General features: G+C 52.1%; 1 protein-coding gene across 6 annotated transcripts in view; it reads left to right on the forward strand.

The window, feature by feature from the left end:
* Nucleotides 1–19,450, forward strand: part of LOXL3 (lysyl oxidase like 3) — a 135,810-nt gene extending 116,360 nt beyond the window's left edge. For all 6 annotated transcript variants that reach the window (XM_040334018.1, XM_040334019.1, XM_040334021.1 and 3 more), the window contains 5 exons: nt 6,211–6,454; nt 8,539–8,654; nt 15,348–15,484; nt 15,599–15,710; nt 19,161–19,450. In XM_040334018.1, the coding sequence (XP_040189952.1) occupies nt 6,211–6,454; nt 8,539–8,654; nt 15,348–15,484; nt 15,599–15,710; nt 19,161–19,234 (683 nt within the window). In that variant the 3' untranslated portion in view covers nt 19,235–19,450. The remainder of the gene's footprint in view (nt 1–6,210; nt 6,455–8,538; nt 8,655–15,347; nt 15,485–15,598; nt 15,711–19,160) is intronic.
* Nucleotides 19,451–22,321: the final 2,871 nt, after the last annotated feature.

The following is a 22,321-nucleotide window of genomic DNA, read 5'->3' on the forward strand; positions in this document are numbered from 1 at the left end:
TATTGGTTGCAGATGGTGGGTGGGATGTTTATTGGTTGCAGATGGTGGGATGATTATTGGTTGCAGATGGTGGGTGGGATGTTTATTGGTTGCAGATGGTGGGTGGGATGTTTATTGGTTGCAGATGGTGGGTGGGATGATTATTGGTTGCAGATGGTGGGTGGGATGATTATTGGTTGCAGATGGTGGGTGGGATGATTATTGGTTGCAGATGGGGGGTGGGATGTTTATTGGTTGCAGATGGTGGGTGGGATGGTTATTGGTTGCAGATGGTAGGTGGGATGTTTATTGGTTGCAGATGGTGGGTGGGATGTTTATTGGTTGCAGATGGTGGGAGGGATGATTATTGGTTGCAGATGGTGGGTGGGATGTTTATTGGTTGCAGATGGTGGGTGGGATGTTTATTGGTTGCAGATGGTGGGCGGGATGTTTATTGGTTGCAGATGGTGGGTGGGATGTTTATTGGTTGCAGATGGTGGGTGGAATGTTATTGGTTGCAGATGGTGGGTGGGATGTTTATTGGATGCAGATGGTGGGTGGGATGTTTATTGGTTGCAGATGGTGGGCGGGATGATTATTGGTTGCAGATGGTGGGTGGGATGTTTATTGGTTGCAGATGGTGGGTGGGATGTTTATTGGTTGCAGATGGGGGGTGGGATGGTTATTGGTTGCAGATGGTGGGATGATTATTGGTTGCAGATGGTGGGTGGGATGTTTATTGGTTGCAGATGGTGGGTGGAATGATTATTGGTTGCAGATGGTGGGTGGGATGTTTATTGGTTGCAGATGGTGGGTGGGATGTTTATTGGTTGCAGATGGTGGGTGGGATGTTTATTGGTTGCAGATGGTGGGTGGGATGTTTATTGGTTGCAGATGGTGGGTGGGATGTTTATTGGTTGCAGATGGTGGGTGGGATGATTATTGGTTGCAGATGGTGGGTGGGATGGTTATTGGTTGCAGATGGTGGGTGGGATGTTTATTGGTTGCAGATGGTGGGCGGGATGATTATTGGTTGCAGATGGGGGTGGGGTGTTTATTGGTTGCAGATGGTGGGTGGGATGTTTATTGGTTGCAGATGGTGGGTGGGATGATTATTGGATGCAGATGGTGGGTGGGATGTTTATTGGTTGCAGATGGTGGGTGGGATGTTTATTGGTTGCAGATGGTGGGATGTTTATTGGTTGCAGATGGTGGGTGGGATGGTTATTGGTTGCAGATGGTGGGCGGGATGTTTATTGGATGCAGATGGTGGGTGGGATGTTTATTGGTTGCAGATGGTGGGTGGGATGTTTATTGGTTGCAGATGGTGGGTGGGATGTTTATTGGTTGCAGATGGTGGGATGTTTATTGGTTGCAGATGGTGGGTGGGATGTTTATTGGTTGCAGATGGTGGGCGGGATGTTTATTGGTTGCAGATGGTGGGTGGGATGTTTATTGGTTGCAGATGGTGGGTGGGGTGTTTATTGGTTGCAGATGGTGGGTGGGATGTTTATTGGTTGCAGATGGTGAGTGGGATGATTATTGGTTGCAGATGGTGGGTGGGATGTTTATTGGTTGCAGATGGTGGGTGGGATGCTTATTGGTTGCAGATGGTGGGATGCTTATTGGTTGCAGATGGTGGGTGGGATGTTTATTGGTTGCAGATGGTGGGTGGGATGTTTATTGGTTGCAGATGGTGGGTGGGATGTTTATTGGTTGCAGATGGTGGGTGGGATGTTTATTGGTTGCAGATGGTGGGTGGGATGTTATTGGTTGCAGATGGTGGGTGGGATGTTATTGGTTGCAGATGGGGGGTGGGATGTTTATTGGTTGCAGATGGTGGGTGGGATGTTTATTGGTTGCAGATGGTGGGTGGGATGTTTATTGGTTGCAGATGGTGGGTGGGATGTTTATTGGTTGCAGATGGTGGGTGGGATGTTTATTGGTTGCAGATGGTGGGTGGGATGTTTATTGGTTGCAGATGGTGGGTGGGATGTTTATTGGTTGCAGATGGTGGGTGGGATGTTTATTGGTTGCAGATGGTGGGTGGGATGTTTATTGGTTGCAGATGGTGGGATGTTTATTGGTTGCAGATGGTGGGTGGGATGATTATTGGATGCAGATGGTGGGTGGGATGTTTATTGGTTGCAGATGGTGGGTGGGATGGTTATTGGTTGCAGATGGTGGGCGGGATGATTATTGGTTGCAGATGGGGGGTGGGGTGTTTATTGGTTGCAGATGGTGGGCGGGATGTTTATTGGTTGCAGATGGTGGGTGGGATGATTATTGGTTGCAGATGGTGGGATGATTATTGGTTGCAGATGGTGGGTGGGATGTTTATTGGTTGCAGATGGTGGGTGGGATGTTTATTGGTTGCAGATGGTGGGTGGGATGTTTATTGGTTGCAGATGGTGGGTGGGATGTTTATTGGTTGCAGATGGTGGGTGGGATGTTTATTGGTTGCAGATGGTGGGCGGGATGTTTATTGGTTGCAGATGGTGGGTGGGATGTTTATTGGTTGCAGATGGTGGGTGGGATGTTTATTGGTTGCAGATGGTGGGTGGGATGTTTATTGGTTGCAGATGGTGGGTGGGATGTTTATTGGTTGCAGATGGTGGGTGGGATGGTTATTGGTTGCAGATGGTGGGTGGGATGTTTATTGGTTGCAGATGGTGGGTGGGATGTTTATTGGTTGCAGATGGTGGGTGGGATGTTTATTGGTTGCAGATGGTGGGTGGGATGATTATTGGTTGCAGATGGTGGGTGGGATGTTATTGGTTGCAGATGGTGGGTGGGATGTTTATTGGTTGCAGATGGTGGGTGGGATGTTTATTGGTTGCAGATGGGGGGTGGGATGTTTATTGGTTGCAGATGGTGGGTGGGATGTTTATTGGTTGCAGATGGTGGGTGGGATGTTTATTGGTTGCAGATGGTGGAATGATTATTGGTTGCAGATGGTGGGTGGGATGTTATTGGTTGCAGATGGTGGGTGGGATGTTATTGGTTGCAGATGGTGGGTGGGATGTTTATTGGTTGCAGATGGTGGGTGGGATGTTTATTGGTTGCAGATGGTGGGTGGGATGTTTATTGGTTGCAGATGGTGGGTGGGATGTTTATTGGTTGCAGATGGTGGGATGTTTATTGGTTGCAGATGGTGGGTGGGATGTTTATTGGTTGCAGATGGTGGGATGTTTATTGGTTGCAGATGGTGGGTGGGATGTTTATTGGTTGCAGATGGTGGGCGGGATGTTTATTGGTTGCAGATGGTGGGATGTTTATTGGTTGCAGATGGTGGGTGGGATGTTTATTGGTTGCAGATGGTGGGCGGGATGTTTATTGGTTGCAGATGGTGGGTGGGATGTTTATTGGTTGCAGATGGTGGGTGGGATGTTTATTGGTTGCAGATGGTGGGTGGAATGATTATTGGTTGCAGATGGTGGGTGGGATGTTTATTGGTTGCAGATGGTGGGCGGGATGTGTATTGGTTGCAGATGGTGGGCGGGATGATTATTGGTTGCAGATGGTGGGCGGGATGTTTATTGGTTGCAGATGGTGGGATGTTTATTGGTTGCAGATGGTGGGTGGGATGTTTATTGGTTGCAGATGGTGGGCGGGATGTTTATTGGTTGCAGATGGTGGGTGGGATGTTTATTGGTTGCAGATGGTGGGTGGGATGTTTATTGGTTGCAGATGGTGGGTGGGATGTTTATTGGTTGCAGATGGTGGGTGGGATGTTTATTGGTTGCAGATGGTGGGCGGGATGTTTATTGGTTGCAGATGGTGGGTGGGATGTTTATTGGTTGCAGATGGTGGGCGGGATGTTTATTGGTTGCAGATGGTGGGTGGGATGTTTATTGGTTGCAGATGGTGGGTGGGATGTTTATTGGTTGCAGATGGTGGGTGGGATGTTTATTGGTTGCAGATGGTGGGTGGGATGTTTATTGGTTGCAGATGGTGGGTGGGATGTTTATTGGATGCAGATGGTGGGCGGGATGTTTATTGGTTGCAGATGGTGGGCGGGATGTTTATTGGTTGCAGATGGTGGGCGGGATGTTTATTGGTTGCAGATGGTGGGTGGGATGTTTATTGGTTGCAGATGGTGGGTGGGATGTTTATTGGTTGCAGATGGTGGGTGGGATGTTTATTGGTTGCAGATGGTGGGTGGGATGTTTATTGGATGCAGATGGTGGGCGGGATGTTTATTGGTTGCAGATGGTGGGCGGGATGTTTATTGGTTGCAGATGGTGGGCGGGATGTTTATTGGTTGCAGATGGTGGGTGGGATGTTTATTGGTTGCAGATGGTGGGTGGGATGTTTATTGGTTGCAGATGGTGGGTGGGATGTTTATTGGTTGCAGATGGTGGGTGGGATGTTTATTGGTTGCAGATGGTGGGTGGGGTGTTTATTGGATGCAGATGGTGGGTGGGGTGTTTATTGGTTGCAGATGGTGGGTGGGATGTTTATTGGTTGCAGATGGTGGGTGGGATGTTTATTGGTTGCAGATGGTGGGTGGGATGTTTATTGGTTGCAGATGGTGGGTGGGGTGTTTATTGGTTGCAGATGGTGGGTGGGATGTTTATTGGTTGCAGATGGTGGGTGGGATGTTTATTGGTTGCAGATGGTGGGTGGGATGTTATTGGTTGCAGATGGTGGGTGGGATGTTTATTGGTTGCAGATGGTGGGCGGGATGTTTATTGGATGCAGATGGTGGGTGGGATGTTTATTGGTTGCAGATGGTGGGTGGGATGTTTATTGGTTGCAGATGGTGGGTGGGATGTTTATTGGTTGCAGATGGTGGGATGTTTATTGGTTGCAGATGGTGGGTGGGATGTTTATTGGTTGCAGATGGTGGGATGTTTATTGGTTGCAGATGGTGGGTGGGATGTTTATTGGTTGCAGATGGTGGGCGGGATGTTTATTGGTTGCAGATGGTGGGATGTTTATTGGTTGCAGATGGTGGGTGGGATGTTTATTGGTTGCAGATGGTGGGCGGGATGTTTATTGGTTGCAGATGGTGGGTGGGATGTTTATTGGTTGCAGATGGTGGGTGGGATGTTTATTGGTTGCAGATGGTGGGTGGAATGATTATTGGTTGCAGATGGTGGGTGGGATGTTTATTGGTTGCAGATGGTGGGCGGGATGTGTATTGGTTGCAGATGGTGGGCGGGATGATTATTGGTTGCAGATGGTGGGCGGGATGTTTATTGGTTGCAGATGGTGGGTGGGATGTTTATTGGTTGCAGATGGTGGGTGGGATGTTTATTGGTTGCAGATGGTGGGTGGGATGTTTATTGGTTGCAGATGGTGGGTGGGATGTTTATTGGTTGCAGATGGTGGGCGGGATGTTTATTGGTTGCAGATGGTGGGTGGGATGTTTATTGGTTGCAGATGGTGGGTGGGATGTTTATTGGTTGCAGATGGTGGGTGGGATGTTTATTGGTTGCAGATGGTGGGTGGGATGTTTATTGGTTGCAGATGGTGGGTGGGATGTTTATTGGTTGCAGATGGTGGGTGGGATGTTTATTGGATGCAGATGGTGGGCGGGATGTTTATTGGTTGCAGATGGTGGGCGGGATGTTTATTGGTTGCAGATGGTGGGCGGGATGTTTATTGGTTGCAGATGGTGGGTGGGATGTTTATTGGTTGCAGATGGTGGGTGGGATGTTTATTGGTTGCAGATGGTGGGTGGGATGTTTATTGGTTGCAGATGGTGGGTGGGATGTTTATTGGATGCAGATGGTGGGCGGGATGTTTATTGGTTGCAGATGGTGGGCGGGATGTTTATTGGTTGCAGATGGTGGGCGGGATGTTTATTGGTTGCAGATGGTGGGTGGGATGTTTATTGGTTGCAGATGGTGGGTGGGATGTTTATTGGTTGCAGATGGTGGGTGGGATGTTTATTGGTTGCAGATGGTGGGTGGGATGTTTATTGGTTGCAGATGGTGGGATGTTTATTGGTTGCAGATGGTGGGTGGGATGTTTATTGGTTGCAGATGGTGGGATGTTTATTGGTTGCAGATGGTGGGTGGGATGTTTATTGGTTGCAGATGGTGGGTGGGATGTTTATTGGTTGCAGATGGTGGGTATAATGGGAGGTGACTGGTGATGGTTGGGACATTGTAGCTCGGTGGACACAAGTGGAAGTGGATTGTATTGGAGGTCCAGTGATTGGATAATGATTCACAAACATTAGATGACACAAATATGTGACACGTTACTTTATCCCAACAGCGGCTTCTGATCTGATCCTTCACGCACCTCTCGTCCAGGAGACGGCCTACATCGAGGACCGACCGCTCCACATGTTGTACTGTGCGGCTGAGGAGAACTGTCTGTCCAGCTCCGCTCGCAATGCCAACTGGCCATATGGCCACCGGCGACTACTGCGATTCTCCTCCCAAATACACAACATCGGGCGTGCTGATTTCAGGCCAAAGGCTGGCAGACACTCCTGGGTGTGGCATGAATGCCATGGGTAAGTGAGCATAATAGAGAGAGAAGAAGGCCTATCCCTCCTCCTGCAGGGTAACAGAACGGGACTATGAGTCTGTCCTCTCCCCTGCAGGGTGACAGAAGGGGACTATGAGTCTGTCCTCCTCTCCCCTGCAGGGTGGCAGAAGGGGACTATGAGTCTGTCCTCCTCTCCCCTGCAGGGTGACAGAAGGGGACTATGAGTCTGTCCTCCTCCTCTCCCCTGCAGGGTGACAGAAGGGGACTATGAGTCTGTCCTCCTCTCCCCTGCAGGGTGACAGAAGGGGACTATGAGTCTGTCCTCCTCCTCTCCCCTGCAGGGTGACAGAAGGGGACTATGAGTCGGTCCTCCTCGTCCCCCCTGCAGGGTGACAGAAGGGGACTATGAGTCTGTTCTCCTCCTCTCCCCTGCAGAGTGACAGAAGGGGACTATGAGTCTGTCCTCCTCTCCCCTGCAGGGTGACAGAAGGGGATAATGAGTCTGTCCTCTCCCCTGCAGGGTGACAGAAGGGGACTATGAGTCTGTCCTCCTCTCCCCTGCAGGGTGGCAGAAGGGGACTATGAGTCTGTCCTCCTCTCCCCTGCAGGGTGACAGAAGGGGACTATGAGTCTGTCCTCCTCTCCCCTGCAGGGTGACAGAAGGGGTCTATGAGTCTGTCCTCCTCTCCCCTGCAGGGTGACAGAAGGGGACTATGAGTCTGTCCTTCTCCTCTCCCCTGCAGGGTGACAGAAGGGGACTATGAGTCTGTCCTCCTCTCCCCTGCAGGGTGACAGAAGGGGATAATGAGTCTGTCCTCTCCCCTGCAGGGTGACAGAAGGGGACTATGAGTCTGTCCTCCTCTCCCCTGCAGGGTGACAGAAGGGGACTACGAGTCTGTCCTTCTCCTCTCCCCTGCAGGGTGACAGAAGGGGACTATGAGTCTGTCCTCCTCCTCTCCCCTGCAGGGTGACAGAAGGGGACTATGAGTCTGTCCTCCTCCTCTCCCCTGCAGAGTGACAGAAGGGGACTATGAGTCTGTCCTCCTCTCCCCTGCAGGGTGACAGAAGGGGACTATGAGTCTGTCCTCCTCTCCCCTGCAGGGTGACAGAAGGGGTCTATGAGTCTGTCCTCCTCTCCCCTGCAGGGTGACAGAAGGGGACTATGAGTCTGTCCTCCTCTCCCCTGCAGGGTGACAGAAGGGGACTATGGGTCTGTCCTCCTCCTCCCCCTGCACTGCAGGGTGACAGAAGGGGACTATGAGTCTGTCCTCCTCCTCTCCCCTGCAGGGTGACAGAAGGGGACTATGAGTCTGTCCTCCTCCTCTCCCCTGCAGAGTGACAGAAGGGGACTATGAGTCTGTCCTCCTCTCCCCTGCAGGGTGACAGAAGGGGACTATGAGTCTGTCCTCCTCCTCCCCCCTGCAGGGTGACAGAAGGGGTCTATGAGTCTGTCCTCCTCCTCCCCCCTGCAGGGTGACAGAAGGGGTCTATGAGTCTGTCCTCCTCTCCCCTGCAGGGTGACAGAAGGGGACTATGAGTCTGTCCTCCTCTCCCCTGCAGGGTGACAGAAGGGGACTATGAGTCTGTCCTCCTCTCCCCTGCAGGGTGACAGAAGGGGATAATGAGTCTGTCCTCTCCCCTGCAGGGTGACAGAAGGGGACTATGAGTCTGTCCTCCTCATCTCCCCTGCAGGGTGACAGAAGGGGACTATGAGTCTGTCCTCCTCCTCTCCCCTGCAGGGTGACAGAAGGGGACTATGAGTCTGTCCTCCTCTCCCCTGCAGGGTGACAGAAGGGGACTATGAGTCTGTCCTCCTCTCCCCTGCAGGGTGACAGAAGGGGATAATGAGTCTGTCCTCTCCCCTGCAGGGTGACAGAAGGGGACTATGAGTCTGTCCACCTCTCCCCTGCAGGGTGACAGAAGGGGTCTATGAGTCTGTCCTCCTCCTCCCCCTGCAGGGTGACAGAAGGGGACTATGAGTCTGTCCTCCTCCTCCCCCTGCAGGGTGACAGAAGGGGACTATGAGTCTGTCCTCCACCTCTCCCCTGCAGGGTGACAGAGGGACAGAATAGAGTGATGTATTTCATTGGTTCTCTTGTGTCTTCTCAGACATTACCACAGTATGGACATTTTCACTCACTATGATCTGCTGACTTCAAATGGAACTAAAGTGGCAGAAGGACACAAGGCCAGCTTCTGCCTGGAGGACACCGAGTGCCAGGAGTGTAAGTATTTCTTGTGTGGAGAGGGAAGAGTGTGGTCCATCTTCTGTGTTGGTTCATCTCAATGTTCAATGCTCTTCTAACACCTGTCCGTTGTGTGGTCCGTTGTGTGGTCCGATGTGTGGTCCATTGTGTGGTCCGATGTGTGGTCCGATGTGTGGTCCGATGTGTGGTCCGTTGTGTGGTTCGATGTGTGGTCCGATGTGTGGTCCGATGTGTGGTCCGTTGTGTGGTTCGATGTGTGGTCAGTTGTGTGGTCCGATGTGTGGTCCGATGTGTGGTCCGTTGTGTGGTCAGTTGTGTGGTCCGATGTGTGGTCCGATGTGTGGTCCGTTGTGTGGTCCGATGTGTGGTCCGTTGTGTGGTCCGTTGTGTGGTCCGATGTGTGGTCCGTTGTGTGGTCCGATGTGTGGTCCATTGTGTGGTCCGATGTGTGGTCCGTTGTGTGGTCCGATGTGTGGTCCGTTGTGTGGTCCGTTGTGTGGTCAGTTGTGTGGTCCGATGTGTGGTCCGATGTGTGGTCCGTTGTGTGGTCAGTTGTGTGGTCCGATGTGTGGTCCGATGTGTGGTCCGTTGTGTGGTCCGTTGTGTGGTCCGTTGTGTGGTCCGTTGTATGGTCCGATGTGTGGTCCGATGTGTGGTCCGTTGTGTGGTCCGTTGTGTGGTCCGTTGTGTGGTCCGTTGTATGGTCCGATGTGTGGTCCGTTGTGTGGTCCGATGTGTGGTCCGATGTGTGGTCCATTGTGTGGTCCGTTGTGTGGTCCGATGTGTGGTCCGTTGTGTGGTCCGTTGTGTGGTCCGATGTGTGGTCCGATGTGTGGTCCGATGTGTGGTCCGTTGTATGGTCCGTTGTGTGGTCCGTTGTGTGGTCCGATGTGTGGTCCGATGTGTGGTCCATTGTGTGGTCCGTTGTGTGGTCCGATGTGTGGTCCGATGTGTGGTCCGTTGTGTGGTCCGTTGTGTGGTCCGATGTGTGGTCCGTTGTGTGGTCCGATGTGTGGTCCGTTGTGTGGTTCGATGTGTGGTCCGATGTGTGGTCCGTTGTGTGGTCCGTTGTGTGGTCCGTTGTGTGGTCCGATGTGTGGTCCGATGTGTGGTCCGTTGTGTTGTTTGTTGTGTGGTCCGATATGCGGTCCAATGTGTGGTCCGATGTGTGGTCCGATGTGGAGCACACAAAAAACGGATTCAGCAGAACTTTATATGAAAATGATTAAATCTTATCCCATCCCTGGTGGCTCCTCATACACTGCAGAGGGCTCCTCATCCCTGGTGGCTCCTCATACACTGCAGAGGGCTCCTCATCCCTGGTGGCTCCTCATACACTGCAGAGGGTTCCTCATCCCTGGTGGCTCCTCATCCCTGGTGGCTCCTCATCCCTGGTGGCTCCTCATACACTGCAGAGGGCTCCTCATCCCTGGTGGCTCCTCATACACTGCAGAGGGCTCCTCATCCCTGGTGGCTCCTCATACACTGCAGAGGGTTCCTCATCCCTGGTGGCTCCTCATCCCTGGTGGCTCCTCATCCCTGGTGGCTCCTCATCCCTGGTGGCTCCTCATACACTAGAGGGCTCCTCATACCTGGTGGCTCCTCATCCCTGGTGGCTCCTCATCCCTGGTGGCTCCTCATACACTGCAGAGGGCTCCTCATCCCTGGTGGCTCCTCATACACTGCAGAGGGCTCCTCATACCTGGTGGCTCCTCATCCCTAGTGGCTCCTCATCCCTGGTGGCTCCTCATACACTGTAGAGGGCTCCTCATACCTGGTGGCTCCTCATCCCTGGTGGCTCCTCATCCCTGGTGGCTCCTCATACACTGCAGAGGGCTCCTCATCCCTGGTGGCTCCTCATACACTGTAGAGGGCTCCTCATCCCTGGTGGCCCCTGACGTGGAAGAATAGGTTGTTTGCAGAGCACAGCCATTTTTCCTGTGCAAATATCCACACACTTTATTTTAATGCATCTTAGGCTAAAATTCACTCACCATTCGTTCAATTTGCCATTCATTCAAGTAAAGAGACATCATCACCACACCGCTATATTCCCATCTCAGCGTCACTGATCAGCCTTGATTTTTTTCTCATTCCCACAGGAAGTGATGTCACAGCATGTGACCTCCTCCATAGGAAGTGAGCTCACAGGGTGTAAGCTCCACCCAGCAGATGACCATATAAGGATATGTAAAATACAGCTAATATAATACAACAAAAGAACCAATCACAGACATGGATACACTCAAATAGACTAGCAGTGACGTACACGGCTTCCAATGACGGGAACCGTATGAAAATGAAGGCTCAGCGGCCCATAATTGTCGTAAAGTTCTCGTGAACGCAGATCTGTCGCTCTGAGTCATTTAATGACAACACCAAGAAGTGGCCGGTCCCTCGGCGAGGCATAAAACAAACATCCCTAAAAGAGTGAACATCGCTGTGTCCACAGGAAGATTTTCACGCCACCGGTCTTCTGCCGTCTGTATGTGCGAATACGCTCACATGAGCGCATTACAGCAAAACGGACACTGGGGGACATCTGACAACTTACATTTATAAAATTTCCACAACACTCCTCGTACACTGTAAAAGGCTCCTCATCCCTAGTGGCTCTTGATGCACTTTAGATGGCTCCTCGTACACTGCAGAGGGCCCCTCATCCCTGGTGGTTCCTCGTACATTGCAGAGGGCTCCTCATCCCTGGTGGTTCCTCGTACATTGCAGAGGGCCCCTCATCCCTGGTGGTTCCTCGTACATTGCAGAGGGCTCCTCATACACTGCAGAGGGCCCCTCATCCCTGGTGGGTCCTCATATGCTACAGAGGGCTCCTCATACATTGCAGAGGGCCCCTCATCCCTGGTGGTTCCTCATACACTGCAGAAGGCTCCTGCAAGCACAGAGGATGAGAACTACTCCAACCCTCTCTCTGCACATGGCCTAGCGATCATACCGGAACCCCAACTCTGGAAAGACGGTTTAAGGCTGGATTCACACTGCCATGAGAAGCGGCTCACCTCAGGGGTCTGGTGCATCTGATTTCGGTCTGAATTTTGGGCTGAATTCAGACCTGAAATGGACCAGAAGGGCACAGGACTCCTGCGCAATTCGCTCTGAAGCCGTCCCAGAGCTGTGTGGACCAGCTCCATTGAGAGCCAATCACAGTCTACTGACATGCCAATTGGATGCAGGGAAACCCTCATCCAATCCGCAACAGTGTAAACCCAGCCAAAAAGAAGGCGACTTACCTCTCCAAAGACCTGCAAATCCTGAGGGGTGCCTAGGAAAATCTCGTCCCATAATGCACCAGTGATTGTCCTGGGAAGCTTCCAATAGGGCACTTCATAGCACATACCTCCCTCACCTGAAATTGGTTATGGGGGGGGGGGGGAGCTATGCTGGGGTGGGGTAGTAAGCCAAGGAAAGATTAGGCTGACACTGCACTGTTCTCCTGCTCTTTACTAGAATGACGTTGCACCGCTGCTGATCTGGAGGGACCCCATATAGGAGTACAGCCTGTACCGGGGGCCTTGTATGTGAGTGCTGTCTGTAACCGGGGGGCCTGTATGGAAGTACCGCCCTGACCCTTTCACATGAAGAAGGAATTGCCATCACCATTGTATATCAGATGTGGTCTTGGCCATTCTCCATGGCAGAGGTGTGGTCCGTTTGTCCGTAGTGTGGTCCGATGTGTGGTCCGTTTGTCCGTAGTGTGGTCTGTTTGTCCGTTGTGTGGTTCGATGTGTGGTCCGTTTGTCCGTAGTGTGGTCCGATGTGTGGTCCGTTTGTCCGTAGTGTGGTCTGTTTGTCCGTTGTGTGGTTCGATGTGTGGTCCGTTTGTCCTTTGTGTGGTCCGTTTGTCCATTGTGTGGTCCGATGTGTGGTCCGTTTGTTCGTTGTGTGATCCGATGTGTGGTCCGTTTGTCCGTTGTGTGGCCCGTTGTGTGGTCCGTTTGTCCGTTGTGTGGTCCGATGTGTGGTCCGTTTGTCCGTTGTGTGGTCTGTTTGTCTGTTGTGTGGTCCGATGTGTGGTCCGTTTGTCCGTTGTGTGGTCTGTTTGTCCGTTGTGTGGTTCGATGTGTGGTCCGTTTGTCCATTGTGTGGTCCGTTTGTTCGTTGTGTGATCCGATGTGTGGTCCGTTTGTCCGTTGTGTGGTCCGATGTGTGGTCCATTTGTCCATTGTGTGGTCCGATGTGTGGTCCGTTTGTCCGTTGTGTGGTCCGATGTGTGGTCCGTTTGTCCGTTGTGTGGTCCGTTTGTCCGTTGTGTGGTCCGATGTGTGGTCCGTTTGTCCGTTGTGTGGTCCGTTTGTCCGTTGTGTGGTCCGATGTGTGGTCCGTTTGTTCGTTGTGTGATCCGATGTGTGGTCCGTTTGTCCGTTGTGTGGTCCGATGTGTGGTCCGTTTGTCCGTTGTGTGGTCCGATGTGTGGTCCGTTTGTTCGTTGTGTGATCCGATGTGTGGTCCGTTTGTCCGTTGTGTGGTCCGATGTGTGGTCCGTTTGTCCGTTGTGTGGTTCGATGTGTGGTCCGTTTGTCCGTTGTGTGGTCCGATGTGTGGTCCGTTTGACCGTTGTGTGATCCGATGTGTGGTCCGTTTGACCGTTGTGTGGTCCGTTCCTGTCACCTTCCTATATATGTGGGAGAAGTCATCACCTTTGTATCTCAGGCGTGGTCCTAGTCCTTCTCCATGAAGAGGGAGAAGCTATTTGGTCTTGCCAATTCTTCATGGCAGTGAGAGATGCTGTCACCTTGTATATCGGACGTGGTCCTAACCCTTCTCCATCAAGGAGTAGCTGTCAACTTCCTATATTAGATTTGGTGTTGGCACTTCTTCCTGAAGAGGGGGCTGCCGTCACCTTCCTATAAATGTTGTGGTCTTAGAAACTCTCTTTGCCATGGAGAATGACTATAACATTAATATATCAAATTTTGCTCTAGCCTTTCTCCATGGGAGGGGGAGTTACCATCACTTCCTGTATAATATGTGGCCTTGCCTGCTCTTCATGGCAGAGTGAATAACCGTCACCTTCATATATCAAATGTGGTTGTGGCCCTTTTCCATGAAGAGGGAGTAGCCGTCACCATTGTAGATCAGATGAGGTCTTGGCCTTTCTCCATGGCCCAGAAAATAACTGTCACCTTCATATATCGGATGTGGTCTTGGCCCTTCTCCATAAAGAGGGTGTTGCCATCACATTAATTTATCAGATATGGTCTTGTCCATTCTCCATGGCGGATGGAATAACCGTCACCTCCCTATATAATCGATGTGATTGTGGCCCTTCTCCATGAAGAGGGAGTAGCCATCACCATTATAGATCAGATGAGGTCTTGGCCTTTCACCATGGCAGAGGAAATAACTGTCCCCTTTATATATCATATATGGTCTTGTCCATTCTCCATGGCGGAGGGAATAACCGTCACTTTCCTATATCAGATGTGGTCTTGGCCATTCTCCATAAAGAGGGAGAAGCCATCACAGTCATATATCTGATGAGGCCTAGCCCTTCTCCATGAAGAGGGAGTATCCATCACCATTGTAGATCATATGAGGTCTTGGCTTTCTCCATGGCAGTGGGAGATGCTGTCACCTTTGTATATCACATATGGTCTTGTCCATTCTCCATGGTGGAGGGAATAACCTTCACCCTCCTATATCAGATGTGGTCTTGGCCATTTTCCATAAAGAGGGAAAAGCCATCACCATTGTAGATCAGATGAGGTCTTGGCTTTCTCTATGGCAGTGGGAGATGCTATAACCTTTGTATATCAGGTAGGGCCTAGTCCTTCCGTATGGTTTAAGGAGTAGGTGTCACTTCCCGATATCAGATGTGGTCTTGGCCTTTCTCCATGGCAGTGGGAGATGCTGTCACCTTTGTATATCAGATGTGGTCTTGGCCTTTCTCCATGGCAGTGGGAGATGCTGTCACCTTTGTATATCAGATGTGGTCTTGGCCTTTCTCCATGGCAGTGGGAGATGCTGTCACCTTTGTATATCAGATGTGGTCTTGGCCTTTCTCCATGGCAGTGGGAGATGCTGTCACCTTTGTATATCAGATGTGGTCTTGGCCTTTCTCCATGGCAGTGGGAGATGCTGTCACCTTTGTATATCAGATGTGGTCTTGTATACACGGTCTAACAACTTGCTTTAAAAATAGAGGTTCTAGTCACACATTTGTATATATATGGAAGCTGTATTGCGTCTGTAGAGTGCGGTCCTAGCTCCAATCTATGAGAGTCTCCACATTGGATCATATATAGAAATATTTAAATTAAAGCCTGGTATACCCGGAGGGCGTCTATTCCTCCCTAAAATAGCAGGAACATATTGGAAGGCCAACAAGAGCACAGAGGTCTATGGAGGTGTACAGTGTGTCACCACAGCAATTCCAGCAAACAAGCCATACAAAGATGGCCGCCACCTCAACCCATAACTAGTTGTCAGAGTGAGGTGGACATGGAAGAGCTTTACACCGAACACACAAAACTGAACTGACAGATAACCTGCAAAACAAGGTCTGATATCAGTTGGAAGTTTGTGGATTCTTTTGTCCCTTATTACCATGGGTATGGTTACATTGTCTTCTCTATATCTATGTATCATTACCTGTACAGTTGTATTGTCTCCTGTGTGTATATATATAATTATATAATCTTTGCCTGTGTGGTTGTTGAGAAACTGACGGGAAGTGTCTCGCTCTCTCGGTAGTGGTCAGTAAGCGGTATGAATGCGCCAACTTTGGTGAACAAGGAATCACGGTGGGATGTTGGGATCTGTACCGTCATGACATTGACTGTCAGTGGATCGATATAACGGACGTCAAACCCGGAAATTACATCCTCCAGGTAAGAACGTTCAGTCATCTACAGCGCTCTCTGCTCAGATATATCACCGATATATCTCTTCTATATACCGGCTGGTGGTTTTCTATTGTCTTCTCCTTTCTCTCCTATTTCCAGGTTGTCATCAACCCAAATTTTGAGGTGGCCGAGAGCGACTTCACCAATAACGCAATGAAATGCAACTGCAAATACGACGGCCATCGAATCTGGATACACAACTGCCATACCGGTGAGCACAGATTTCTAATATATATATTAATAAATGATTGGGGTCACCACAATGATTACAACCATCGCCTAGAAGGACATGGATCTTCTGGAAGGTCAGCAGGATTCTGGATAACATTGGGGGTTGGGGGGGACCTCTGACGTCCATTATACTTTGCTGGGACCAATCTACCGCCAGCTCTAGGCAGCAGACCATGGTGGGATGTGTATAAGATTCCACTAGTTGCAGCATATTGAAAGGTGTCCCCATGGGAGATTTCTCTGCACATTTCCTGTCCCAGGGACATCAGGACTGATAGAGTGGGGACACCATTTCCTTCTCCCTAGAATCACACTTCTGGGATCAGCTCGATAAGCCTCATATAGAGCACATTGCGGGCTATTACCGAATCTTCCTCTACCATAATAGTGAAGGAACCTGTCTGGAGTGGTGTGTGCCACAATAACTAAGGAGACAGATCTGTTTCAGGTCTACCTTTGCCACCTACGCCAGTCTCTATGAGTGAGGTATAAACTCGTGCAGGGTCTGAATGAACAGAGGGAATGCGGCAGTTTTTCATATAGAAAACTGCCGCGAATCTCCCCCAGGTGTGATACTTCGTAGGGGGCGTGTGCCATCAGATCTCCTCAGGTGTGACCCATCATAAGGGGTGGGTGCTGTCAGCAGACCACTCACCTCCCTCCCTCTGCCCGTGCAGGAATCACACTACACGAGCAGAACTGAGAACTGATCACTCTTAATTGATGGAGGCTGTATGATGAACAGTTGTTTCCTGTAGTATGGGGGTATATATAGTATGGAGAGAGGGCAATATTTATAGAATGTATAGAGAGGTCGTTCCATGTAGGGGGTCGGTATGTATGGAGGGGTCATTCCATGTAGGAGGTCGGTATGTATGGAGGGGTCGTTCCATGGAGGAGGTCGGTATGTATGGAGAGGTCGTTCCATGGAGGAGGTCGGTATGTATGGAGGGGTCGTTCCATGTAGGAGGTCTGTATGTATGGAGGGGTCGTTCCATGTAGGAGGTCGGTATGTATGGAGGGGTCGTTCCATGTAGGAGGTCGGTATGTATGGAGGGGTCGTTCCATGTAGGAGGTCGGTATGTATGGAGAGGTCGTTCCATGTAGGAGGTCGGTATGTATGGAGAGGTCGTTCCATGTAGGAGGTCGGTATGTATGGAGGGGTCGTTCCATGTAGGAGGTCGGTATGTATGGAGGGGTCGTTCCATGTAGGAGGTCGGTATGTATGGAGGGGTCGTTCCATGTAGGAGGTCGGTATGTATAGAGGGATCGTTCCATGGAGGAGGTCGGTATGTATAGAGGGGTCGTTCCATGTAGGGGGTCGGTATGTAGAGGGGTCGTTCCATGTAGAGAGGGGTCGGTATGTATAGAGGGGTCGTTCCATGTAGAGAGGGATCGGTATGTATGAAGGGGTCGTTCCATGTAGAGAGGGGTCGGTATGTATAGAGGGGTCGTTCCATGTAGGAGGTTGGTATGTATGGAGGGGTCGTTCCATGTAGAGAGGGGTCGTTCCATGTAGAGAGGGGTCGGTATGTATGGAGGGGTCGTTCCATGGAGGAGGTCGGTATGTATGGAGGGGTCGTTCCATGGAGGAGGTCGGTATGTATGGAGGGGTCGCTCTATGTAGAGAGAGGTCGGTATGTATGGAGGGGTCGTTCCATGGAGGAGGTCGGTATGTATGGAGGGGTCGTTCCATGGAGGAGGTCGGTATGTATGGAGGGGTCGCTCTATGTAGAGAGAGGTCGGTATGTATGGAGGGGTCGGTATGTATGGAGGGGTCGTTCCATGGAGGAGGTCGGTATGTATGGAGGAGTCGTTCGTAGAGAGGGATCGGTATGTAAAGAACGGTTTTGCAGTTACATTGAGAATCGTCTTGCAGTGGAAGAATTGGACACGCTGGCAGCCCCTCCCTTATAGTGTGTGGCCCCCTCCCCTCCCCCCTCGGGCCCTACAGACTCTTGACATGTAAACAGCAATACAAGTCTGAGCCGTTCCTCTTCTCAGTAATTGATGTTCGGAATACCAGGAAAGTATTAATGAAATGTTCCTGCCTGCAGGCGGGTGAGAGATCCCATCTCATCCATGACAGGCTGAGGCCACACCCAGGTACTGCGCCCCGTCCTATGTCAGCGCCATCGCCTTCTCCTCCAGGTCATAACTCTCCCCGCCCCCATCGTCACAGATCATCTCACTGCCAGAACTAAGAGAAATCACATCCTTCCTGCCTGTACACTCAGCATGGTTCATCGCCACCAACCAAACCCACCAAATTCAGCACCCCCAGGAAGGCCCCTCCCCCACCAACCCCCGATCCCCCAGGAAGGCCCCTCCCCCACCAACCCCCGATCCCCCAGGAAGGCCCCTCCCCCACCAACCCCCGCACCCCACAGAAAGGCCCTTCCTCCACCAACCCCGGGAACACCCCTCATCCACCAACCCTGAAACCCCTAGGAACACTCCTCCTCCACCAGCCCCCCCCACCATCCCCAGGAAGGCCCTTCCTCCACCACCCCAGGAACACCCCTCATCTACCAACCCTGCCACCCCCAGGAACACCCCTCATCCACCAACCCTGGCACCCCCAGGAACACACCTCCTCCAGCAACTCCGGCACCCCCAGGACCACCCTTCCTTCACCAACCCTGACACCCTAACTACTGCCCTTCCTCCACCAACCCTGGCCCCCCCAGGACCACCCTTCCTCCACCAAGCCTGGCACCCCCACTACCACCCTTCCTCCACCAAGCCTGGCACCCCCACTACCACCCTTCCTCCACCAACCCTGGCACCCCCAGGACCGCCCTTCCTCCGGGATCAATATCTGGGGGATTCTTCCATTGACAGGCTTGGTTCCAGCTGACCGAATCTGCAGACATTGGTGGGATTCTGTTCTGTGGTGGACCTTTTCTGTGCCGTCACCCCATTGGTTGCAGGAAATGTATTATCTTCAGTGTATAAAATGAGGGAACTTACACTGACCACATGGGAGCCGACTTGTGACGTGGTCAGATCTGGTCCGAGTCTGACAATTACACAGCGTGACCACCTTTGGGGGGAGGCAGGGACAGATCTCCAGAGAAAACAATCTCCCGGCAAGGTAAAGCTACACTGGGAGGGACCAGAGTCAGATGAGGTAGGGGAGAGTAGAGATGCAAGGAAGCTTTGGGTGGGGTGGTACACTGCATAGTCCACCCCTAAACCCTCCACCCTGTACACAACGCACTCCTGAACTCATAGCATGCTCCTGAATTCTGAACTCTGTACACAACGCACTCCTGAACTCTGCACTCTGTACATAGCATGCTCCTGAATTCTGCACCCTGTACCCAACGCACACCAGATACAACTGGCTCTTTTGAGGCAACCATACTGCTGATGCAGCCCCTTCTTTAGAATATCTCTGTAATTGTCCCGTGTTGTTTCATTTCAGGAGATGCCCTCAGCGAAGAAGAAAACAAGAAGTTTGAGCAGTACCGGGGCCAGCTCAACAACCAGATTCTGTAGGTGGGAATATCTCATCGCCCTCGTGACTGAGCAACCAAATCTGCTGAACTTCAAATTCTCCTCAACCAAATATCCAGCAGCTGGAGGTTCGGCTGCCAACAGAAGATGTCCTCATCCGATCATCCTCGCCACGTTCATCTCCTGCCCTCCGTTCATCTCCTGCCCCCCGTTCATCTCCTGCCCCCCGTTCATCTCCTGCCCCCCGTTCATCTCCTGCCCCCCATTCATCTCCTGCCCCCCATTCTAGTCTAGTCTGGGTAATACTATTAAAAAATAATCTGTAGGTGACCACATCCCGAGATCCCCGAATTCCCCTCACATTGTCCAGCAGCTGGAGGTTCACCAGAGGATGTCCTCATCCGATCATCCTCACCGCATTCATCTCCTGCCCTCCATTCCTCTCCTGCCCTCCATTCATCTCCTGCCCCCCGTTCATCTCCTGCCCCCCGTTCATCTCCTGCCCTCCGTTCATCTCCTGCCCCCCGTTCATCTCCTTCATCTCCTGCCCCCCGTTCATCTCCTGCCCCCCGTTCATCTCCTGCCCTCCATTCCTCTCCTTCATCTCCTGCCCTCCATTCATCTCCTGCCCCCCGTTCATCTCCTGCCCTCCGTTCATCTCCTCCCCCCCCGTTCATCTCCTGCCCTCCGTTCATCTCCTCCCCCCCCGTTCATCTCCTGCCCCCCGTTCATCTCCTGCCCTCCGTTCATCTCCTCCCCCCCCGTTCATCTCCTGCCCTCCATTCATCTCCTGCCCTCCGTTCATCTCCTCCCCCCCGTTCATCTCCTGCCCTCCATTCATCTCCTGGTGACACTTCTAAGGAATAATCTGTAGGTGACCACATCCCGAGATCCCCGAATTCCCCTCACATTGTCCAGCAGCTGGAGGTTCACCAGAAGATATCCTCATCCGTTCATCCTCGCCACGTTCATCTCCTGCCCCCCGTTCATCTCCTGCCCCCCATTCATCTCCTGCCCCCCATTCATCTCCTGCCCCCCGTTCATCTCCTGCCCCCCATTCATCTCCTGCCCCCCCATTCATCTCCTGCCCCCCGTTCATCTCCTGGTGACACTTCTAAGGAATAATCAGTAGGTGACCACAGCCGGTGACTGGCTGATCCTCCGCACCTCTTGTCCATGGAGCTCCGTCTTGCTGCAGACTGGCAGGAACTGGAACCCGGAGGACATGATCCGAATTGTGGACTTCCTGCATCACCGAACTTCCAGTCACACGTCTACCTAAGAACGTTGGTTGCTGCCGATCTCCTGCAGGCCATACAATATATGTGCGGTTGTAAATAAGCCAAATGAACAAACTTCTCCCGATTTGTCTATTTGTGACTTGGGGGATGGGGCGAAGTTATAAGCTCCTCCTCTACCCCATTGCACAGTTTGCCCCAGATTACCCCAATCTGCAAATAGGCAAATCGGCACGGAGGGAATTGTAAAGTTTGCACACGTGTAGTAAGTAGCCAGACCTGTCTGTCTGCAGAATTCACATCTATGGGACCTCCCGACCCCTCCTGATCAGGGTTCAATCACCACATCCATGGAACGTATCCCCAATGGTGACAGACCTCCTGCGGGTGCCGACATTAGGTCTTCCTCAGGAGGTGCGTCTATGGTGACAGACCTCCCATGTGGTGGATTCTGGGTGCTGACATGTACGTCTTTCTCAGGAGGTGAGTCTATGGTGACAGACCTCCCTAGTGGTGGATTCTGGGTGCTGACATGTACGTCTTCCTCAGGAGGTGCGTCTATGGTGACAGACCTCCCATGTGGTGGATTCTGGGTGCTGACATGTACGTCTTTCTCAGGAGGTGAGTCTATGGTGACAGACCTCCCATGTGGTGGATTCTGGGTGCTGACATGTACGTCTTCCTCAGGAGGTGCGTCTATGGTGACAGACCTCCCATGTGGTGGATTCTGGGTGCTGACATGTACGTCTTCCTCAGGAGGTGCGTCTATGGTGACAGACCTCCCATGTGGTGGATTCTGGGTGCTGACATGTACGTCTTCCTCAGGAGGTGCGTCTATGGTGACAGACCTCCCATGTGGTGGATTCTGGGTGCTGACAAGTACGTCCTAAGACAACGTCTTCCTCAGGAGGTGCTTCTGTCATTTAGCTGCCATTTTTTATTATTGGTGATGTCATTCTTGGAAGTTGTGATGTTTCTTTTATAAAATCTCATGTATTCAGTCTGAACGAGTGTGGTCTGTCATCTGTGATCATGATTGGTGGAAATGGAGGGGGTGGGAATAATAAAACGGGTGTACCAGGGAGTGCCTTACATCCGTAGAGGTCCAAACTTGCGCAAAGTCGAGGTAAACCGCACCATACACGACACACCTCCTGCCTGGCCCAGCCAATCCCTTTCTACAGGTTATACGCAGCCTGGGGGGGGGGCCGTCACCAACTGCACTATGCCTGGCACACCCCCTGCCTGGCCAGGGCCCTTGCAGACCGTGGCCAACCACACCATGCTTGACACTCCTCTACAGGTTACAATGGGGGACAATGACCAACTGCACTATGCCTGACACTCCGCCTGCCCCACCGGGTCCCCTCAACAAGTTCTGCCCCAACACTGGGGGACACGGACCAACTGCACCATGTCCGACACACTGGTTGCCTGGCCCCTCCCCTCTACAGGTTATACACAGTCTGAAGGGGGCAATGACCAACCACACCATGCCTGAAATTCCGCCCGGGTCCCCTCAACAAGTTCTGTCCCAACACTGGGGGACACGTCCCAACTGCACCACGCCTGAGACTCCACCTGCCCCACCCAGTCTCCTCAACAAGTTCTGCCCCAACACTGGGGGGGGGGGGACACGTCCCAACTGCACCACGCCTGAGACTCCACCTGCCCCACCCAGTCTCCTCAACAAGTTCTGCCCCAACACTGGGGGGGGGGGACACGTCCCAACTGCACCACGCCTGACACTCCGCCTGCCCCACCCAGTCTCCTCAACAAGTTCTGCCCCAACACTGGGGGGGGACACGGACCAACTGCACCACGCCTGACACTCCACCTGCCCCACCCAGTCTCCTCAACAAGTTCTGCCCCAACACTGGGGGGGGGGGGA

The sequence above is a fragment of the Rana temporaria genome, assembly GCF_905171775.1.
Source record: "Rana temporaria chromosome 1 unlocalized genomic scaffold, aRanTem1.1 chr1e, whole genome shotgun sequence".
Taxonomy (NCBI): domain Eukaryota; kingdom Metazoa; phylum Chordata; class Amphibia; order Anura; family Ranidae; genus Rana; species Rana temporaria.